The 19,284-nt window shown below is 37.4% G+C and overlaps 1 protein-coding gene across 1 annotated transcript; it reads left to right on the forward strand.

Annotated features, from left to right (window-relative positions):
* Window positions 1-13,314: 13,314 nt before the first annotated feature.
* LOC141617937 (putative disease resistance protein RGA1) lies at window positions 13,315-18,227 on the forward strand. Its single transcript, XM_074435064.1, has 2 exons — window positions 13,315-13,570; window positions 14,716-18,227. The coding sequence occupies exon 2, from the start codon at window positions 14,740-14,742 to the stop codon at window positions 18,091-18,093; it is 3,354 nt and encodes a 1,117-aa protein (XP_074291165.1). The 5' UTR covers window positions 13,315-13,570; window positions 14,716-14,739; the 3' UTR covers window positions 18,094-18,227.
* Window positions 18,228-19,284: the final 1,057 nt, after the last annotated feature.

Here is a 19,284-nt window from a genome sequence, read left to right on the forward strand (position 1 = left end):
CATTTTTCTTTCGTTCAAGGCTTTGTATATTTGTGTGGTTCTAAATCCAAAGGTACATGTTTGAATAATTAAATCACCAAATTAATGTTTTTCTAAAGAAAGTTTCTGAGTATAGAATGATTTTGAGTCCATTTTTGAAATAATACTCAAAAATAAAATATTTATCGTTTTGGGTCGGTTTTGAAATTATTTGTCAAAATGGTATCCACGTAGGTTCGGATTTTTCAAACCTGAAACACGAAGTAAACACGCCATTGTCAATGGCGTGTTTACTAGAAAAAAAATAACTGACGTAAACACGCCATTGTTAATGGCGTGTCTTTTGGGATAGACACGCCAATAGTAGTGGCGTGTATTTTAGAAATCTTAAAAATTAAGAAAATCAAGCAGTACTTGTGTGCCGCACCTCTTTTCTCTTTCCTCCTACCATCAAACTCCTGTCACTAGGCCAATTGGCCAAATTAATCCTCCATTGTTGCAAGATCTCTCCTTCCACAACAAAAACCACCAACAAGTATCATTAATATAAGGGTAAATTGATAACTTATACCAAGGATAACACTCTTTTTCAAATCTTATACCTAAGATAATTTTTTTTCAAAACTTATACCGAAAATCCTATTTTTTTCCAAACTTAATACCAAATCACAATAAAAGACACAAACTGACGATTTTACCCTTAGTAATTACCTCATCACCACCATTTTCCCTCAAAATTAATCATTAACCTCTCTTATACATAAATCCATCACAAACACCCCACCATTATCACCCGTACAACCCAACTCCTTCCCCTTTCGACACCCATCATCGGTGTCGGGCTGCCACAGTAAGTGCCCTCTTGTCGGTGGGCCCTCCTATTACCACCCCATTAATCACTTATAACTAACCCACAACCTTCCCAATTCAAACCAACACCCATCTACACCACTAACCCAAACTCACAACCCCAATCTACATCCCACCACCGTCAATTCACCGTCACTGAGATGGTATATGAAGAAAACGAAAGATAAAACATGAAATTCCCCAGATCTATCTAACAAAGGAGAGATTGAAGACGTTTGAGCTAATTGAGAAGGCTACTAACCGATCGAGAACATTTCAAGGGAGTATACAAGATATGCTCAGACTCATTAAAATACAACACCTATGGTGAAAAACTCAATTAAATCTCGCTGAACTTTTTTTTCCTCAAACACCTATTAGTGGGCACTCTCACAATGCTTTAGTGGCATATAATTGCAGTCCCACATCTGACCAAACAAAACATCTGACCAAACTTTTGTTGAAATTGATTTAGATATATGAGTTCAATGGGAAGGATTAAAAATGGTGAATTTTTCCACTTAGCTGAAAGAAGGTGAGAAATGGTTGTGATAGGCTGGGAGTGGCGCTAGGAGAGTAGGAGGGTTCGTCGATAGGAGGACAGTCGTGGGTAGGCGGCGTTGGCACCGATGGTTGTGCTGGTGGTTTGTGGTTGTGGTGGTTATGGTGGATGTTTGGTTGATGATTTTAATGGGGGTGGAAAGGGTGGTTATATTTTATTAATAAGGGCAAAACTGTCATTTTATGTGTGATATTGAGATTTGGTAAGTTTGGAAGAAAATAAGATTTTAGGTATAAGTTTTCAAAAAAAGTTATCTTAGGTATAAAATTTGAAAAATGGTGTTATACTCGGTATAAATTATCAATTTACCCTTAATATAATTAAAAAGTTTTTGTGATTGTGGCTTTTCAAATTGATATGAATAATCAACTACATCACTGGTATTCCTTCTCTTAATTCGTTTGTTCATTTCGATCTCGATTTATACGGCGACCACCACCACACATTAACCACCAATTGAGCTCACCATTTCTCCCTCAATCACCAGCACATATCTTACTTCACACCATCCCTACCACCACTCGACCACCTTAACCCATCGTTCTCACCATTTCGAACAACCATAAATTGACCCAAATACCGAGAGACTCTTAGCACGGGGCTTGATTTAAGTCCACCGGACAACATGCATAATGTACTTCGAGATCCGTATTTGGGGGTGAGGATGAGCTTGAATGTTTGATGTTGTAAAGATATGGAAAATGGGTGAAGAATACACCCACTTTAGTTTGCTTTCTAGTTTGATAAAGACACGCCAACTACAATGGCGTGTTCTCTCTCTCTCTCTTTTTTTTTTTTAAAAAGACACGCCACTGCTAATGGCGTGTTTCCTTCACAAAACACGCCATTGGTAGTGGCGTGTTTCAGGTCATAAATCCGAGCCTACGTGGACACCATTTTGACAAATATTTTCAAAACCGACCCAAAACGATAAATATTTTATTTTTGAGTATTATTTCAAAAATGGACTCAATGATTTTTCATGTGGGAATAGTTCAATCATTTTGCCTAAATTCAAAACATAGACCTTGTACTACATATTTACTACCGATTTGAATTTGGAACCATATTAATAATTGTCTTCTAATGTCGATGACATTATACAATAATCTCACATTTGAAATCAATCAATACTATATATTAAATCCAGAAACCAAGGGACTTCAATGTAATTAAAGAAAGTTATATAAATTAATTATACTATATAGTTTTAAATCAATAGCACCGTGTGATGGACCCAATTAAGGGATCTCAATGTAAATATGATATAGTTTGGGTTAAAATTAAATTATATAGAAGCTTGGTAATTTTCCTAAACATGGACAATTTCCTTAAAATAAAATAATTAATTAAGATGGTCAATTTCCTTAAAATAAAATAATTAATTAAGATGGTCAATTTCAAGGAAACTAAAAGAAAGAAGATATTTAGTAATTTTCCTAAATATTTATAGAAGACTAGAAAATGGTCAATTTTCTTAAAATAAAAATAATTAATTCGTATAAACATGCAGACTTATGGTATTAATTATTATCATCATAAAATCAATACTATATATTAATTCCAGAAACCAAGGGACTTCAATGTAATTAAAGAAAGTTATACAAATTAATTATACTATATAGTTTTAAATCAATAGCACCGTGTGATGGACCCGATTAAGGGATCTCAATGCAAATATTATATAGTTTGGGTTAAAATTAAATTATATAGAAGCTTGGTAATTTTCCTAAACATGGTCAATTTACTTAAAATAAAATAATTAATTAAGATGTCCAATTTCCTTAAAATAAATAGTATAAACCCTCACACTTATGAAATTAATTATTATCATCATAAAATTATATATTAAATTTAAAATATATGCAATTTTATTAAACTTTTTAGTTTATTAGATGTATAGAGATGTTAATTATTTAACATACAAAAATATAATAAGTAAGTTATAAATAATTCAACTTAGATTCCATAATATATAATATTGCATAATTCTTTCGATTTGATTTAATGCATATATGTAATATATTTATATAAATATATAATCCTCTTAAAATTGCATGCCTAAGTAGTAAAAATAATTTCGTCAGTAAAGAAAAGAATTGTAGTAACATTGGATATAATTATATGATAATAATCACTCATTTGAATAGTAAAAGTAACAATATTATCAGCGATATTAGTGAAAGTGGTAGAAACAACAACGGGGTAGTGAAATAATCAATATTAATGCGGCAATAGTGAAAGTAACAATAATTACGGCGAGAGTAGTGGAATTATCAATATTAATGCGGCAGTAGTGACGATAACAATAATTACGGCGGGAGTAGTGAAAGTAACAATGATTACGGGCAAGTAGTGAAATGTTATTACTATTGTTTCATTAATAAGAGTAAAATATTAATAGCGGGAGTAGTGAATTTGTCTCAAAATTTATTTTATCGTAATTTTAGGATATATCATAGAAAAATATATTAATAATAAATATATGGGTTATGCAACTTTAAGTAATTTTATTAAATGAAAAAAAAAAAAATTAATGGTAAGTAAAGGTAGCCCGGGCAAAGCCGGGCACCAATGCTAGTTATATATTAAATTTAAAATCTATACAATTTTATTAAACTTTATAGTTTATTAGATGTATAGAGATGTTAATTATTTAACATACAAAAATATAATATAAGTAGGTTATAAATAATTCAAGTTAGATTAGGTAATATATAATATTGCATAATTCATTCAATTTGATTTACTGCATATATGTAATATAAGAGTAAAATAATTACGACGAGAGTAGTGAAAGTAACAATGATTACAGGCAAGTAGTGAAATGTTATTACTATTGTTTCATTAATAAGAGTAAAATATTAATAACGGGAGTAGTGACAGTAATAATAATTACGGCAGGAGTAGTGAAAGTAACAATGATTACAAGCAAGTAGTGAAATGTTATTACTATTGTTTCATTAATAAGAGTCAAATATTAATAGCGGGAGTAGTGAATTTGTTTCAAAATTTATTTTATCGTAATTTTATGATGTGTTATAGAAAAATATATTAATGATAAATTTATGGGTTATGCATCTTTAAGTAATTTTATTTTCATAAAATAAAATAATGGTAAGTAGAGGTAGCCCGGGCGAAGCCGGGCACCAATACTAGTATTCTCTTATAATAAATCTCACAAGGTACTCTAATACTCCGTACTTATGAGCAGACCCTACAAAATGAACGAGGCGACCGCCCAACCCAGCCTAGCACGGAGGCGGGGCGTCAATTCCAAGCCTGGCTGCTAAAGGTCGTCGACAAATTACTAAATATCGTCGACAATTTTAATGAACTTCCAATTTTGCCCCTCCCTCACACTCCCCCTTATATTTTCCTTTTTATTCAATAACTACCTTTCATATTCCAAATTTTGAAAAAAAAAAAACCCGACTCAAATTTCAACAAAAAAACGTATCGACCGCATAATTTCCGTCACGAATTCAAACATTAACCAAGGTATGTGATTAGTATTAAAAAATTTTTGTATTATTTTGCTTAGTTTGTAAATTTGTGACGGAATTAGGATAGATGCCAAAGTTGTGACGGAATTAGGATAGATGCTTTGATTTCAATCGGATTTAGTCGTGTTTCGCGAAAATCAAACGGAATAATCGAAAAAAAAAAAAAAATGAAAACACACGAACTGGGCCCAGACGAGGAACTTCTTCGTCCAAGTCCAGGCCCAGACGAAAGAATTCCTCGTCTAATATGGGCTCTGGACGAAGAATTCTTTCGTCTGGGCCTGGAGTTGGACGAAGGAGTTCTTCGTCTGGCCCATTTGTCTTGTTTTTTTTTTTTTTTTTTTTTTTCTTTATGTTTTAGAATTTGTCGATACTTTTTTTTTTATTTTTTTTTAAATATTTTTTTTTCCGTCTTGTTTTGTTATCGTTATAAACTAATAAATTATTAATAATAGTTATCGTCCGTGGCGAAGTCGTTGTAAATTTATATTTTTTCCGTCTCGTTTTGTCGACGTAAAGTATTAATTAATTATTACTAATAAACCCCTTTTGGGGATATTTTGTTTTTTTTATTTATTTTTTAATTTACTTAAACTTATATTTATAAATTCTTTGTTTTATAAATTTAAGTAATCAAGTTGTTGTAAAATAATTTTTGTTGCGTCTCGTTTAGTTTACGTAAAATATTAATTAATTATTATTAATAAACCGATTCGTGGACTGATGAGCGGGTGGAGGAGGAGCTGGTTCGGTCTGGTGATGTGATAGGTGAGGAGGAGGCGGGTATTGAGCGAGTGCGTAGGGTGCCACGTAGACGGACCGAGGAGGGGGCGTTTCGGCGGAGGTCGGATGGTAGTTCTAGTAGTGTGGTGGCTCAGAAGAAGAAGTCGGGTAAGGATGTCTCTTGGTTGATCGATCATCGTGTTCCTGGTGGTCCTGACTTTCCCCACGTGATTCCTAGCTTCGGGGGCCACATTGCCAACACCATATGGTCGACTCCTAATGAGGTCGGTCGACCAGTTTTGACGGGTTACCACCGGTTTGGTAAGACGAGGTTGTTGAGTTGTTGGCAACTCCCTCCGGCCGTTAAGACTATTTATGATGACTTGGTCTTTCTCACCTATTAGATTCCATGACCGAGTATTATAACATGCCCCTTATTTTCGCCTTTGTTGAGAGATGGCAACCCGACACTGTGATTTTCACATGCCTTTTGGGGAGATGTCCATACTCCTTCACGATGTTGCGCAGATCTTAGGCGTTCGGGTTCTTGTAATCGTTGTAAGGTGGAGAGTAATGACGGGACGTTGGCGGATCCCCTTATGTATGTATGTGGCTTCTTTGGGATTTCATCGAGAGCGATTGAGGTTGCCGTTAAACTCTACTAAGAAGGTCCCTATTTACAACAGTGGGGGTATATTGGTAGATGCAGTTTGTGAAACGGCGAGAGCTAATTGTGATGTTGTTTTTGCTCAGGGGTTTTTGGCTGTGGTGTTGGGGTCGACACTTTTTGTCGACAAATCAGGTGATAGGTTACGTCCTCAGTTGTTTCCTTTAGTGTATGATACTGATGAAGTACACCACTACGCTTGGGGAGCCGGTGTACTTGCCTTCATGTACCGACACGGTTGGGGTAGCTTCACGTCTTTGGTGTGAAGACTATTGGTGGTTGCTTGACCTTGTTGCAATCGTGGATCTATGAGTATTTTCCTATGTTCAGACCCGGTCCACCTTCGGCAATTGACCCTACTCAGCCTCGGTCGTGTTCTTGGAGATCCGTTGGTCCTTTCGCTCAAAATGCGGAGAAATTGTTGGAGTATCGGAGGTTGTTGGATGGGCTTACTTGTGCTTCCATTAGGTGGGATCCGTACGGGCCGCGTCAGGAGGAGTATCATCCTCGTACTTTGTATACCGGTTGTATTCGTTTCATGGACATAGCGGAGCCGTACCAGCCTGATCGGTGTTTACGACAGTTTGAGTATGTGCAGATCATACCCAATCGCATTCCGAATTTCATCGAATAACTCCTCCAACCGATCATCATCACAAGTCGGCATTGCCTCCGAACCATCGTACTCCAACTTCCTCCAAAATGCATGTAACACATCAACAGGGACCCGAGATCCGTTTCTAGAAATGCGGTGAAGTGAACAAGCACATAACAAACCAAGTGTAGTAGCCTTTGATATTTTGCAAGAAAGTCTGGAAAATAATCGCTGAATCCCCGTCAACCGCCTCGATCTAGATAACTCCAACGAGTGTCGGATCTCAACATGTTGCGTTTCCATCAAAGAATGAAACCGACTCGGATGCTATCAATCGCGAGTTTCGCGCTATTGACCATCTCTTCAAATTCGCATGAGCCGACTCAACCCGGGATGTAGAAGTATTGCCAAAATGAGTTATGTTGTTCGTTCTATACTTGGCCCATTTTTCCAAGTGCGGGAACCATTGCCTCTCAATATAAGCCGCCACTCCCGCCCATTCCCTTGCCAATTTGCCCCACGCAACATTAAACTTATCTTCGGTCTCCGCCTCGACAACCGCAGTAAACAAGTTAAAAGTTACATGCTTAGCCCAATTATCTTGACCCGTGATATCAAGTGCTTTCGTCTCCACGTTAGAATATATATGCCAAAGACATAGCAAGTGAGACGAATCCGGAAAAACAATAGGAATCGCGTTCAACAAACCTTTCTCGCAATCGGTAACAATAGCATTAGGTTGAACGGCATCATTGAGCGGGGCCTTGATTTCCGTAGGACCACGAGATATTTCTCCTCCGACTCATGCGTCACAAGAGCATACGCGATGACAAAGCTCTTCCCGACGGGTGTGACTCCAACCATCTCAACAAGCGGAAGACGGTAGTCATTTGTCTTGTACGTGGAATCGATCATCGTACCACATAATAGTATGATCGAAACATCTTAACCGCTTCTGGATGAGCCATGAACACGTGGGTTAGCTCATCGGTCTCTTGATCAGTGACCCAATAATGAACGTACTTATCTTTGAACCGCAAGTGCTAACATCTCATTGTCTTAGGGTTTCTCCCATCTCTTTCCTCGACCCTTACTTTTCGAGAACGGTTGTAGATTTGTCGCCGATTAGGTCTTGACTTTTCCGGATTTCCGCTCGATGTAAACCCGCACTAATAATTGCCGGTCTAACGTGAGCTCTAACTTGGGCATCGATAAAAGCCAACTCCTCGTCATCAAACTTTGCAAAGTATCTGTCGCCGTCACAATACAACGTTAAACCATGATTATGAAACCCGGATCTCATCACAAGCCGCCACTTATTCTCTTCTAATTCAACAACTTTCATTGAAAATTTGCAATTGCACCACGCGGTAGCGTATTTACCCTCATTAAAGAATCGGCATCCTTATTTACGGGACCTTTTCCACCCATCCGACAAACAAAATAACGTTGTCTCAAATTAGGTATTACGACCAACTTTCTTGTTGCTTGATTTTTTATACCAAACCCGAGTCGGAGCCCGATCTCATATGCCCAATTAAACGCTTGAATACTAGATGCAAAAAATCGGTTTGGCGTAAAATGATCCGAGTAATCAACACCGTCTCCATCGTTAATCACTGCGCACGCATTTCAACAAGTTAGTTATTAATTCAATTATTTGCTACGGGACTAGTCGAAGTAAATATAAAATAATATAAATTTAATACAAACACGGTAATAAGTTATTTTTTACAAAACGAGTCGGAAATGTTAAAGATAAAAATTTCATATAAAGACGGTAATTAATTAATTCAATTGTTTTATAATACAAAAACGGCATTTAATTATTTTGTACACAACGAGTCGGAAATAACGGAAATTAATTATAATTATTTGAATTGTCGGAAACTATAAAAAATAAAAATTTTAATACATATACGGAAATTAATTATTTTATACAAAAAGTCGAAAAAAAAAAAAAAAAAAAAACAAAGAAAAAAAAATAAAAGTAACGAGAAACTCTAAAACAAAAAAAAAAAAAAAAAAAAAAAAAAAAAAAAAACAATGGGCAGGACGAAGGAAACCTTCGTCCAACACACAAGGCACGGGCGAAGGAATCCTTCGCCCAACACCAGCCCAGCACGAAGGATTCCTTCGTCCAAGCCCAATATAAGACGACCCATTTCTTCGCCTGAGGTGGGCCGAGAGGCGAAGAACCCCACGTCTGTTGATTCGTGTTCTTTTTTTTTTTTTTTTTTTTTTCAATTGCTTTTTCATATAAATCCGTCACAAATTCTATCATAATTCCGTCTACATTCATGGCATCTATCCTAATTCGGGATTCAAACGATAATAAAACATAAATTTTTAACAAAACTAAATCGTAAACTAACCTCGTTACTATCTTCATTGTTGAAATCGTTGTTAAAATCGTTCCCGTTCATGTTGTTAATTACAAAACCCGACTTTTTTTTTTTTGGTTTGAAATATTTTAGTGAGACGGTGACTTGTGTTTTAGTGAGACGGTAATTTCATTTCTGTTTTGAGACGGAAATTGCATTTTGGTGAGACCAATATGGAGTCATGATATGGAGGGCAAACTTGGAATTTTACGTTAATTGTCGACGATATTTAGTAATTTGTCGACGACGTATAGCAGGACCCATTCCAAGACCTGCCCAGTCTGCTAATGGCCTGCCCTGACATGACCCTTCCCTAAATCGGATCGGGATCGGGCCCAAATCCGAATATACCTAACACAACTCACTAAAAGACATTAAAAAAAAACATGGGCCGGTTTAGGACTAGCCATGGCCCATGAGCCAACCAATCCTGTCCGGACTCCGGACCTTTGACATACGTCAGCTAAGGGCCTGGGTGACTTGGCCCAGCTCGGACCTAACCCGACCCCTGGCCAGGTCTACTTGTGAGTACATTCCATGACATGACATGATTTTCACAAAATTCATGTTCATATTAGCTCGAGTATCCCTGTCCACTCGACACTACGATACGTGTAAGGGACTTGGACAACAAAAATCCAGAATTCAAGTCCAGAAATTTCACAAAATCATTGAGTCAGACAGCAGAAAACATACTCATGTTGAATACTTCGGAGAACATCGGTAAATTTGCCACAACACCTACAACTACAAGTATCCAATAATCAGTAACTTCAGGAATACCTTTAGCGTGATTCTGGAAAGAAATGGGGGAAGTGATAACTGAATTTGGTAGTTTGATGTTGATCGCAATTCACAGTGGAAACATGAATACATGAAAAAGAAGGCATGGAAATGTTTAGAATTTCCAGTGGTTTGCAGTTTGCAAGTATGCAACTAGGTTTGTAACTGACTAACGCAGCTTGCCTAGCAAACACAAAATCTCACTTTAGACGGACACTATCCGTCTAAAGTAGTAGACCGTAGACGGGTCAAATATGTCACCACTTTCATAATAAGACAAACAACAAGTGGGATGGTGGGGGTTGTCTTATTATGAAAGTGGTGACATTTTTTACCCATCTACATCTTTAGACGGATACACCCATCTACAATGACACTAATTGCCTAGCAAAAGGGTTTTGCAGATACCTCAGATACAGTATATAAATTTCAGAAACCACCACCTAATTTACTCCACACAAATTCTCAAATAATGACATACAACGGTCTCATAATGCCTATATACTTCATTTGTTGAAATCATTAAATAAGGTATATAAGCCCAGTAAAAGACCGTTGGAGGAGGATCAGCAGAGGAGACTAGGTGGATACTCTGTTCTGTAAATCATCGTCATGTCATTTTTCACTTTAGTAGTAAAGCACAACCAAAATCTAAACTAGTAAACTCCGGCAAAATAGTTACACCTTTAGAACATACAGAGGTTAAGCCTCACCAGACCATTTGAGCATCATTGTCAATTTGTCATGCAAGTAATAAAGAATACAGAGTAGAAAGCCGATTAACCAGACCCTCCAACCACCCGACCTCCTGGGGTAAACTGTTTGTTTAACATAATATGTGCTCAAGAGTTCAAATTAGTTATCGGATAAGCAGCCTCACTCACTTACAAATTACAATAGTTGCTTCTAAATTGATTTTTGAACAAAGAAATTAGATTCCTCAATAATTGATCCCTCCACCAAAAAGAATAAAACATAAAATCAAAAGAAATGAAGATGATATGTGGTGGAGTCCTGGAGAGCTTCATCATGGTGAAGACGGGCAGAGAGGGTGACATGAATATATGGTTCAACTTTAGACTATCGAGAAGCATACAAGCACCAAACATTTATCACTCCCGAAAAATCAACATATCCTTTCTGTTGATTTCGGCCACAGGATAGACACTGCAAACTTCTAACACTACAACATTTGCAGTGGGAACTGAGATGTTAGATTACCCAAAGGTCAAGAGACAAGAAGACATGTTTGCTTTCCTTAGTACTTTCATACCAACTTGATTACCTTAAGGGCTTGCTTGGATTGACGGTAATTGTTCTAGGGGAAATGACGAAAAGGTAGAAAGGTAAGTAGGAGGTCTAGGAGGTAGTAGCGGCATTATTTTTATCTTCATTAAACTTAGCATGCAATAAACAATGAAATTATCAAACAGCCCTCACAACCTCTATCTTGTTTCTCATCAACTGAATCGATAATTCAGGCAATGCAAAAACGCGGTAAGATGTCTTCAACAAGCAATGGGAATTCGCACCTTCGCAATTCCTTTGGAAAGCATAAAACCTACTCTTTAGTACTCCGTACATAACTACATACCAAGTTACACTAAGAGTACATCATCTATTACCTCAACTCCTTAAACAATCAATTCCGCTGTAATTCATTCAACAAATCCAATTGATACAACAATCAACAACGATATACTCCCTCTGACCCAACAGATGGGGGAATTTCAAACATAAATAACTATTGACCGGGACGGAGGGAGTAACATTAAGCAGCTTAAGATGAAATGATAAAAATAAACGCAAACTCAATAGTTTATCAATCACAAATCACAATGTAACACTTTAATCATGTATATATCCTCAATATTCAAATGTAGTATATAACTTCACAATATAATCCTAAAATCCAACAACAACCCAGATCATAAATTCAACTAAACCACAAATAATCACTGCTGATCCCACCTAAAATTAACCTGTTAAATATAGATCAACCAAAAAAACAGCCAAAGAACTCAACTTTTCAGTGGAAAGAAGAACTAATCATCATCAGGTTTACCGGGTTTGCGATAATTTTGCTCAATGAGACGACCAACAAAGAAGACAGTAGAAGCAAGCTTTTGAACATCAGGAACTTTGTAATTTTGAGCAATATATACACCACATACTGTACCCACCATGAATGAACAGCAGCTTCTTATGATTCCCATCTTTTCTGCTTCTTCTTCTTCACAAACAACACATAATTTTGCTTCTGATTTGATTCAGCCTTGTTTGTGTTATTGGGATTATTGCTGTTGTTATGAGTCGAGTTTGGTTGTGATTAGGGAAGGAGGGATTAGGGAATCGAGGAATCTAGAGAGGTCAAAGTTCAAACAACATAAAGAATGGGTTTGGGCTTTGCCGCCTGTTGGGGTAAAACTGAAAACCATTTGGGTAAATTGGGTATATGGCCTTTTTTGGGAGTTTGAATCGAAAAAAAATTGTAGATTTGAGATGGTTTTGAAATTATTTATCGAAAAAAGGTCTGATATGGGATTAAGAATTTTCAAACATGAAACAGGTTCTATTGCATTTTTAAAATTTTTGAGTTTTTTTTTTTTTTTTTTTAGAAAAATTATAGATTAAAAGTTGACAATTAATATGTAGGATGACGACTTTGAGGAAAAGTCGGCATGCGGCATCACAACTCTTGCTAGAGTAGATTGGCAAATTGACCTAACTTTAATGACCCAACCTGAACACTCCAACCCGATTCTGGCAAACTTGTAACTCGGCAAACTAATCCCATCCACAAGCAATATGATTGACCATTTACGAGGTCTAGTCTGACATGGACCTTACTAGCATTATACTAATAAACCCGACAAATGGGTTAGATCTGGTCGGGGTCGGCTTTGGGCCGAGTTAATTCGGGTTTGGGTTTGCAAGAATTTGAGTCGGGTCATATTGGGTTCAGGTCATTTTTGAATACGTTGTTTCAAGTTATTTGGGGATAACTTTCGGTATGCAGGGGAATAAACATTTGGATCAGTTTAAATAGTGTCTGTCAATTCAAGTCTAAGGTTAAATTCAAGTTCTCAACCCGGATGCGGGTCAGACAATTCAGGTGGAGTCGGTTTTTGTCCGGGCTATTTTATACCATAGTAGCAAATGTGGGTAAATGAACCATATAGAGGAAGTAATTTTGTTTATCAAAAAAAAAAAAAAAAAAAGGAAGTAAGTAATTTTGTAGGCTTATGATGAAGCCCAAAATTAACCAAATTCCCAATCATTTAGAGCCGGGAGAAAATCTCAGTCATCACTCTCTCATTAACCTTCCAATAAATTCTTGAGAATATTTGATCCAAGGGAAGGAGGAAAAGGGAAAATCTACCATAACTAAAGTTATGTTGCTGAATTATGCCCCAAAACCGTTTCATTATCACTATCAATACCACTAAAATTGTAGGTAATGGTGGAAGTGGGATTTGGCTGCCGATGTCACATGCAATGGATTATTCGGCCGCAAATAAGGTACAATGGTACATTATCAATTTAATGCAGCTCTTTCTTTGCAACTTTATCACAAATTCTTATATAAAACCGTCTACAGTCATTTACTCGTACTAGTGTACTACATAAACAAATGTGATCATTTTTATGTTTTACAAACCTCGTTTGATGGTACTTGAGACACCTTTTTGTATTGATCCCCATTTTTACAATGTTAGTACCTATTTTTTATCGTATTTCGTTATATTTTATATTCCTAGTTTGAGCAATGTCACCAACCTTCTCCTTTATATTCCTAGTTTGGAGTAGTTGTTTTCATTTCACAAAAGTCAAACAAGTGGATCAAAGTTGGCTGGTGTGAGTGGTAAGGGATCTCATCTCTTAAACAAGTGGTCAGGGGTTCGACCCATTAAATTGCCTTCAGTACCCCGAAGGAGATTGCCCCAACTGTCGGTATGGGATACTCCTGGTCAACACCAAAAAAAAAAAAAGTCAAACAAGTGGGTAAAATAAGCGTTATTTTAATCGTGTATTAGAGGAGAAGGTTGAAGAGAAGACCCAAAAGAGAATGCAAATAATATTCCTCTTCCTAGTTTTGATGTAGATTTTTTATGGTGGTTTGATTGAATTAGGCATTAGTCACTCTAATCAGTGCACTATTTGTCCAACTATCCCATTTAGTATCATGATTGATGAACATGGAATATCTTGTGTCCTTCAATAGTTGGCAAAGGGCGTAAATATATTTGTGATTAAATGAGAATTTGTGATCCACTTAATACTCATTTTTCGTCGCAAATGACTATTGTTATCTCTATGTGAAAGTTGTAGTCTTGTAGATAATGTTTAAAGTGTTCGACTCTCTCCTAGTTTACCAATGTGGAACGGAACATACATGTGACGCATCTATTTGGGCCGCAAATATCTCCACATTATTGAACTTGTTTGTCTTAAATCATATAAAGAGGACCATTCTGTAACCAGTCAACATCTTTACAGCGGTATTACAGGCCCACTAGGAATAGTTTAAAATTACATTCTACTGCATGTCTGCATTCACACTTCATTTTAGATAGCAGTCTATTACATTCAACTCATATCTTGAGGCCAGCCGACTTCCATATCAGTTTCACCCGTCTCAGACTAACACACTGAATCTTTTGTAGTTTCGTTTCTGAAACTGAAAAGAAATGGATATAGGTACGCTACTGTCTGTAATTCAAACTCTCTTGGCTGCACTGAGTTGTAATCAGCTTAAAGAGGCTTGGTCCATCTGGGGCTACAAGTCCCATCTTGATGAACTCAGCAGCATTGTCGCTACCGTTAAGAAAGTACTTCTTGACGCGGAGGCCAAGTATGACGAGTTGTCTCAGGAAACAGTGCTTTATGTCCAGGAGCTTGGGGATGCTCTTTACGATGCTGATGATTTGCTTGATGAGTTTGTCACTCTTGCTAAGCAAAAACAGCTCATGGAGGATGATAAGTTTACTAAAAAGGTGCGACTTTTCTTTTCTCATTATAATCAGATTGGTGTTGCATATAATATGTCTCAAGGGGTTAAAAAAATCATGCATAAGCTAGATGGTATTGCGAGTAAGCATAGCAAGTTTGGCTTGAATCTTGACCATAAGCCTATTAGGAGGAAGAGGATGGAGGAGACCTGTTCATATCCGGATACTGAAATTATTGGGAGGGCCGAGGATGTTGAGAACATTCTAGGAATATTGTTGGACTCCGAGATTCGGAGAGATGTGTCGTTTCTTACTATTGTGGGGATGGGTGGGTTAGGGAAGACGGCTCTCGCCCAACTTGTATACAATCATGAAAAGATCACCCAAGCATTTCCCCTGAGGTTATGGGTTTCTGTCTCCGACCATGATCAGTCAAAATTAGATGTGAAAACAATCCTTGCTCAGATTTTGGAATCAACATCGGGACAAAAGTATGATCAATATTCGATGGAGGTGGTGGTAAGTCGAGTGAGGGAAGTACTAGCAGAAGGGCGTTTCTTGATTGTTTTAGATGATTTGTGGACTGAGAGTCGTGATGAATTAGGAAAATTGGTAGGGCACTTTGTGGGCGATGAAGGGGGAAGTTTGGTTGTGATAACTACACGTTCGAAAGAGACGGCAAAAATAGTTGGAAATGGTGTTATATATGAGTTAAAAGGTTTATCAGACGAGAATTCATGGCATTTGTTTCAGCTGATGGCGTTTGAACAAGTGCTAGATCAAGCGAGCCCAAATCGTTATGTGGACTTGATAAACATTGGCCAAGATATCGTTAGAATGTGTGCCAATGTACCTCTTGCTATAAGAGTGATAGGACGTCTTCTTTACGGCCAAGAAAAAGGCAAATGGTTGACAATTCAAGAGCTAGGGGTAGCAAATCTTAGGGAAGACCGAAATGGGATCAAGCCAATTCTGAAACTTAGTTATCACAATCTTGAATCCCCATTAAAGAGTTGTTTTAGTTATTGCTCTTTATTTCCCAAGGATAGTAAGATACGAAAGGGGGTGATGATTAGTCTTTGGATGGCACAAGGCTATGTTGTACCACTAGAAAAGGGTCAAAGCATAGAAGATGCCGGTGAAGAGTATTTTTCAGTTCTACTTCGTCGGTGCTTTTTTCAGGATGTGCAGAAAGATATACATGGTGAGATATTCTCATTCAAATTGCACGACCTTATGCATGATGTTGCTTTGGAAGTTGCTGATAAGGAAATTTGCCCAGCAAGTACTTCTACTAGTGGTGTAGATAAAGTGGTTCGTCATGTATCTCTTGCGGGAAAACCATATGCAAATTATAGTTCCACCGCAACTCGCCTTCGCACATTACTTGTTGGCCCCCGTAACTCTAATAAGGTACCCATTGATATAGTACAAATACTAGCAAAGTTTAGGTGTGTAAGGACTTTGGATTTGAGTTTTCTCAATATCAAGATTTTACCTGCCTCAATAGGGAAATTAATCCATTTGAGATATTTGAACCTCTCCAACAATCAATCTTTGGAAGTGCTCCCAAAGTCAATTTCGAAACTTTATAATTTGCAAACTTTGAATCTGGATTATTGCGAGAGTCTAAAAGAGTTGCCAAAGGATTTGAGCAAGTTAATTAATCTTAGAGTGTTGGGGTTAGATTTGTGCACAAGGTTGGCTTGTATGCCTTGGGGGATGGGTAATTTGACTCATCTTTACAAGCTGTCGAAGTTTGTGGTGGGAGCGGGGAACTCAAGTCTGAATCAACACATCGAACTGGGAGGCCTGAAAACTCTGCAGAAGCTAAGATGGATGATTGAGATTGTTATCCACTTCCCCAGAAGTGATGCATTTGTCAAAGATCATGCTGTTAAAGAGGAGGCTTATATTAGGGACAAGGAGCACCTCCATACCATTACGTTTGAATGCAAGCATGAAGATAGTGATGAAAAATTGGCAGATTACGAGGAAGAGTTGTTGGGAGCTCTGCAGCCACATGCAAATTTGAAGGTGCTGTATTTGGTGAGGTACCGTGGAGCGACAATGCCTAGATGGGCAGCAGGCGACAACTTGGCTGCATTTCTTCCTAATCTGGTTCGATTGGACCTTTGGAATTGTTCACAGCTTCAATGTCTGTCATCACTAGGAAAACTGCGATATCTGAAATCACTTACTCTCAATAAATTGTCAAATTTGGAGTACATGGAGAGTCATTCAGCAATGTCAGGTATAGAAGTTTTGGAATTCTGGCCCTGCCTTGAGACACTTGTTCTTTGGTTTCTGCCCAAGTTGAAAGAATGGTGGGGGCCGTCAGGAGAGACGGTGAGAAATGATAATAGCATTAGCAGCAACGACGAACCACACCAATCATCTCTCTTCCTTCCTGAGTTAAAAACTTTAGACATACACAAGTGTCCTGACTTGACATCTCTTTTTAACTGCCCCAAACTGAAAGATCTTTCCTTGTGGAAATTCAATGAAAGACTGAGAATGACAACTACTCCTACAAGTCCCAAACTAAGGCGAGTGAGTATAGATAATGTAGCTTGGTTACAGTATTCCCTGCCGATAGAGTCATTTCAGTCGCTCGCTTCCTTGGCATTATCTTGCAATAATGATGTAGAGGTTCTGACTGATTTAAGGGAAGTCTTCTGTGCTTGCTCGTCTTCACTTCAAACTCTTAATATAAAGTGGTTTTCCAAGTTACGGAGGATTTTTGGAGGATTGGGATATCTTTCTGTCTTGGAGAGGTTGACTTTACACAACCTTCCTATGTTGAATCTAGCAGATGAAGAGATTGACGGAGAAGATGAGAGTGAAAGGGTGCCGTGGGGACCTGTGTGCAATACCCTCCAGCGTCTTCAAATTTTAAACTGTGAAGAACTCCAATCATTTCCGAAATGGATGAGAAAGCTCACCTCTCTCCGACAACTTAAGGTTGCGACATTTTCAGAGGGACTGTATGAAAAATGCCAAAATCCTACCGGGAAAGACTGGCCCAACATTCAACACATCCCCCATATTTCAATTACTCCTTATCTTCTCAAGCCGAAGCATCACCTATAAATGCTCTTTATTATTTCCAATCACATTTACCAGCTATTGGCTTATCATTTCTTCGAGATGCAGTTTATGATGTGCAATTTGCAATTCGACTTGCCTGCTGCGTATATTTCATTTTTATTGTCTGGGGTAATTAACATCCTTCCATCCTAAGATTAAACAGGTATCTACGATATGAACGATGATTTTTATCGAAATTTATTTCATGGTGAAATTTGGATGCCACTGAATTCAGGGTGACATATTGACTCATTTTCTTGTTAGTTCTCACACTTTCCCTCTCTGACTTTGTCTGATTTATATACATCCTAAAATAATATTCACATTGGAATAATTTGTAACTTAATGGCTAAATTTGAAGTTATATGAACTTAAGGATGATCTTTTACGCTGTCTTTTTCACAGCTAACATACCATTTAGCTTGTAATTAACCCCTGTTTGTGTTTTTGGAACCCTGTCTTCAAAAGAGTTCACCTGATTCTACCCAGGATCCTAACCTCACAATTCCATTTCTGTCTTAATTGCAGAGAGGTACCTCTTTCCCAACTGGGGAAGCGTTTCTGCCATAAAAACTGCAAGCCTATGCGCGGGGCGCATCCCCTCTCTAGCACGTGTAGCTGTTTTGGCAGTAAGAAGGGAGTCGGCGCCATCCAAACTCCAAAGTACTTTTTCCTATGCAGATAGAGCTTATACAAGAGCTTTAGCGATAAGTTTTTCTTTTCCGGAAGCAAAGAGCTGGTTCGAGAATTCCTTGGTCAACAATTGAAGGAGAGTCTTGATCCCAGGACGGAGCTGTATAAGTGAGGCGTATAACGCAGGAGTGTCACGTACGGTACGCCGAATAATAACAAGCCCAATTAAAATGCTTATTAAGTATACGGAGTACAAAATAATGTTTACTATTGATAAAAGATTTTTTTTAATTGATAACATGCATATTTTACATATGTATTTAGTAATCTTTGCTCGTATAAGATGTTGGGTTACCAAAATAAAATTGAAATTTAAGATCATTGGAATATAGTGTGTTAAGAGTTGAGACGGTCTTACAAATGTTGCAATATATTGTTTTAAAAGTTTAGAGGGTCATTACAACAATTACAATATATTGTCTTGACTCTTGAGGATTGAGAGGACATTTGACTTTTATATTATGACGAACACAATAATTTTGTTATATGACAATTTCTAAT

The sequence above is a fragment of the Silene latifolia genome, chromosome X (genome assembly GCF_048544455.1).
Source record: "Silene latifolia isolate original U9 population chromosome X, ASM4854445v1, whole genome shotgun sequence".
In the NCBI taxonomy this organism is placed as follows: Eukaryota; Viridiplantae; Streptophyta; class Magnoliopsida; order Caryophyllales; family Caryophyllaceae; genus Silene; species Silene latifolia.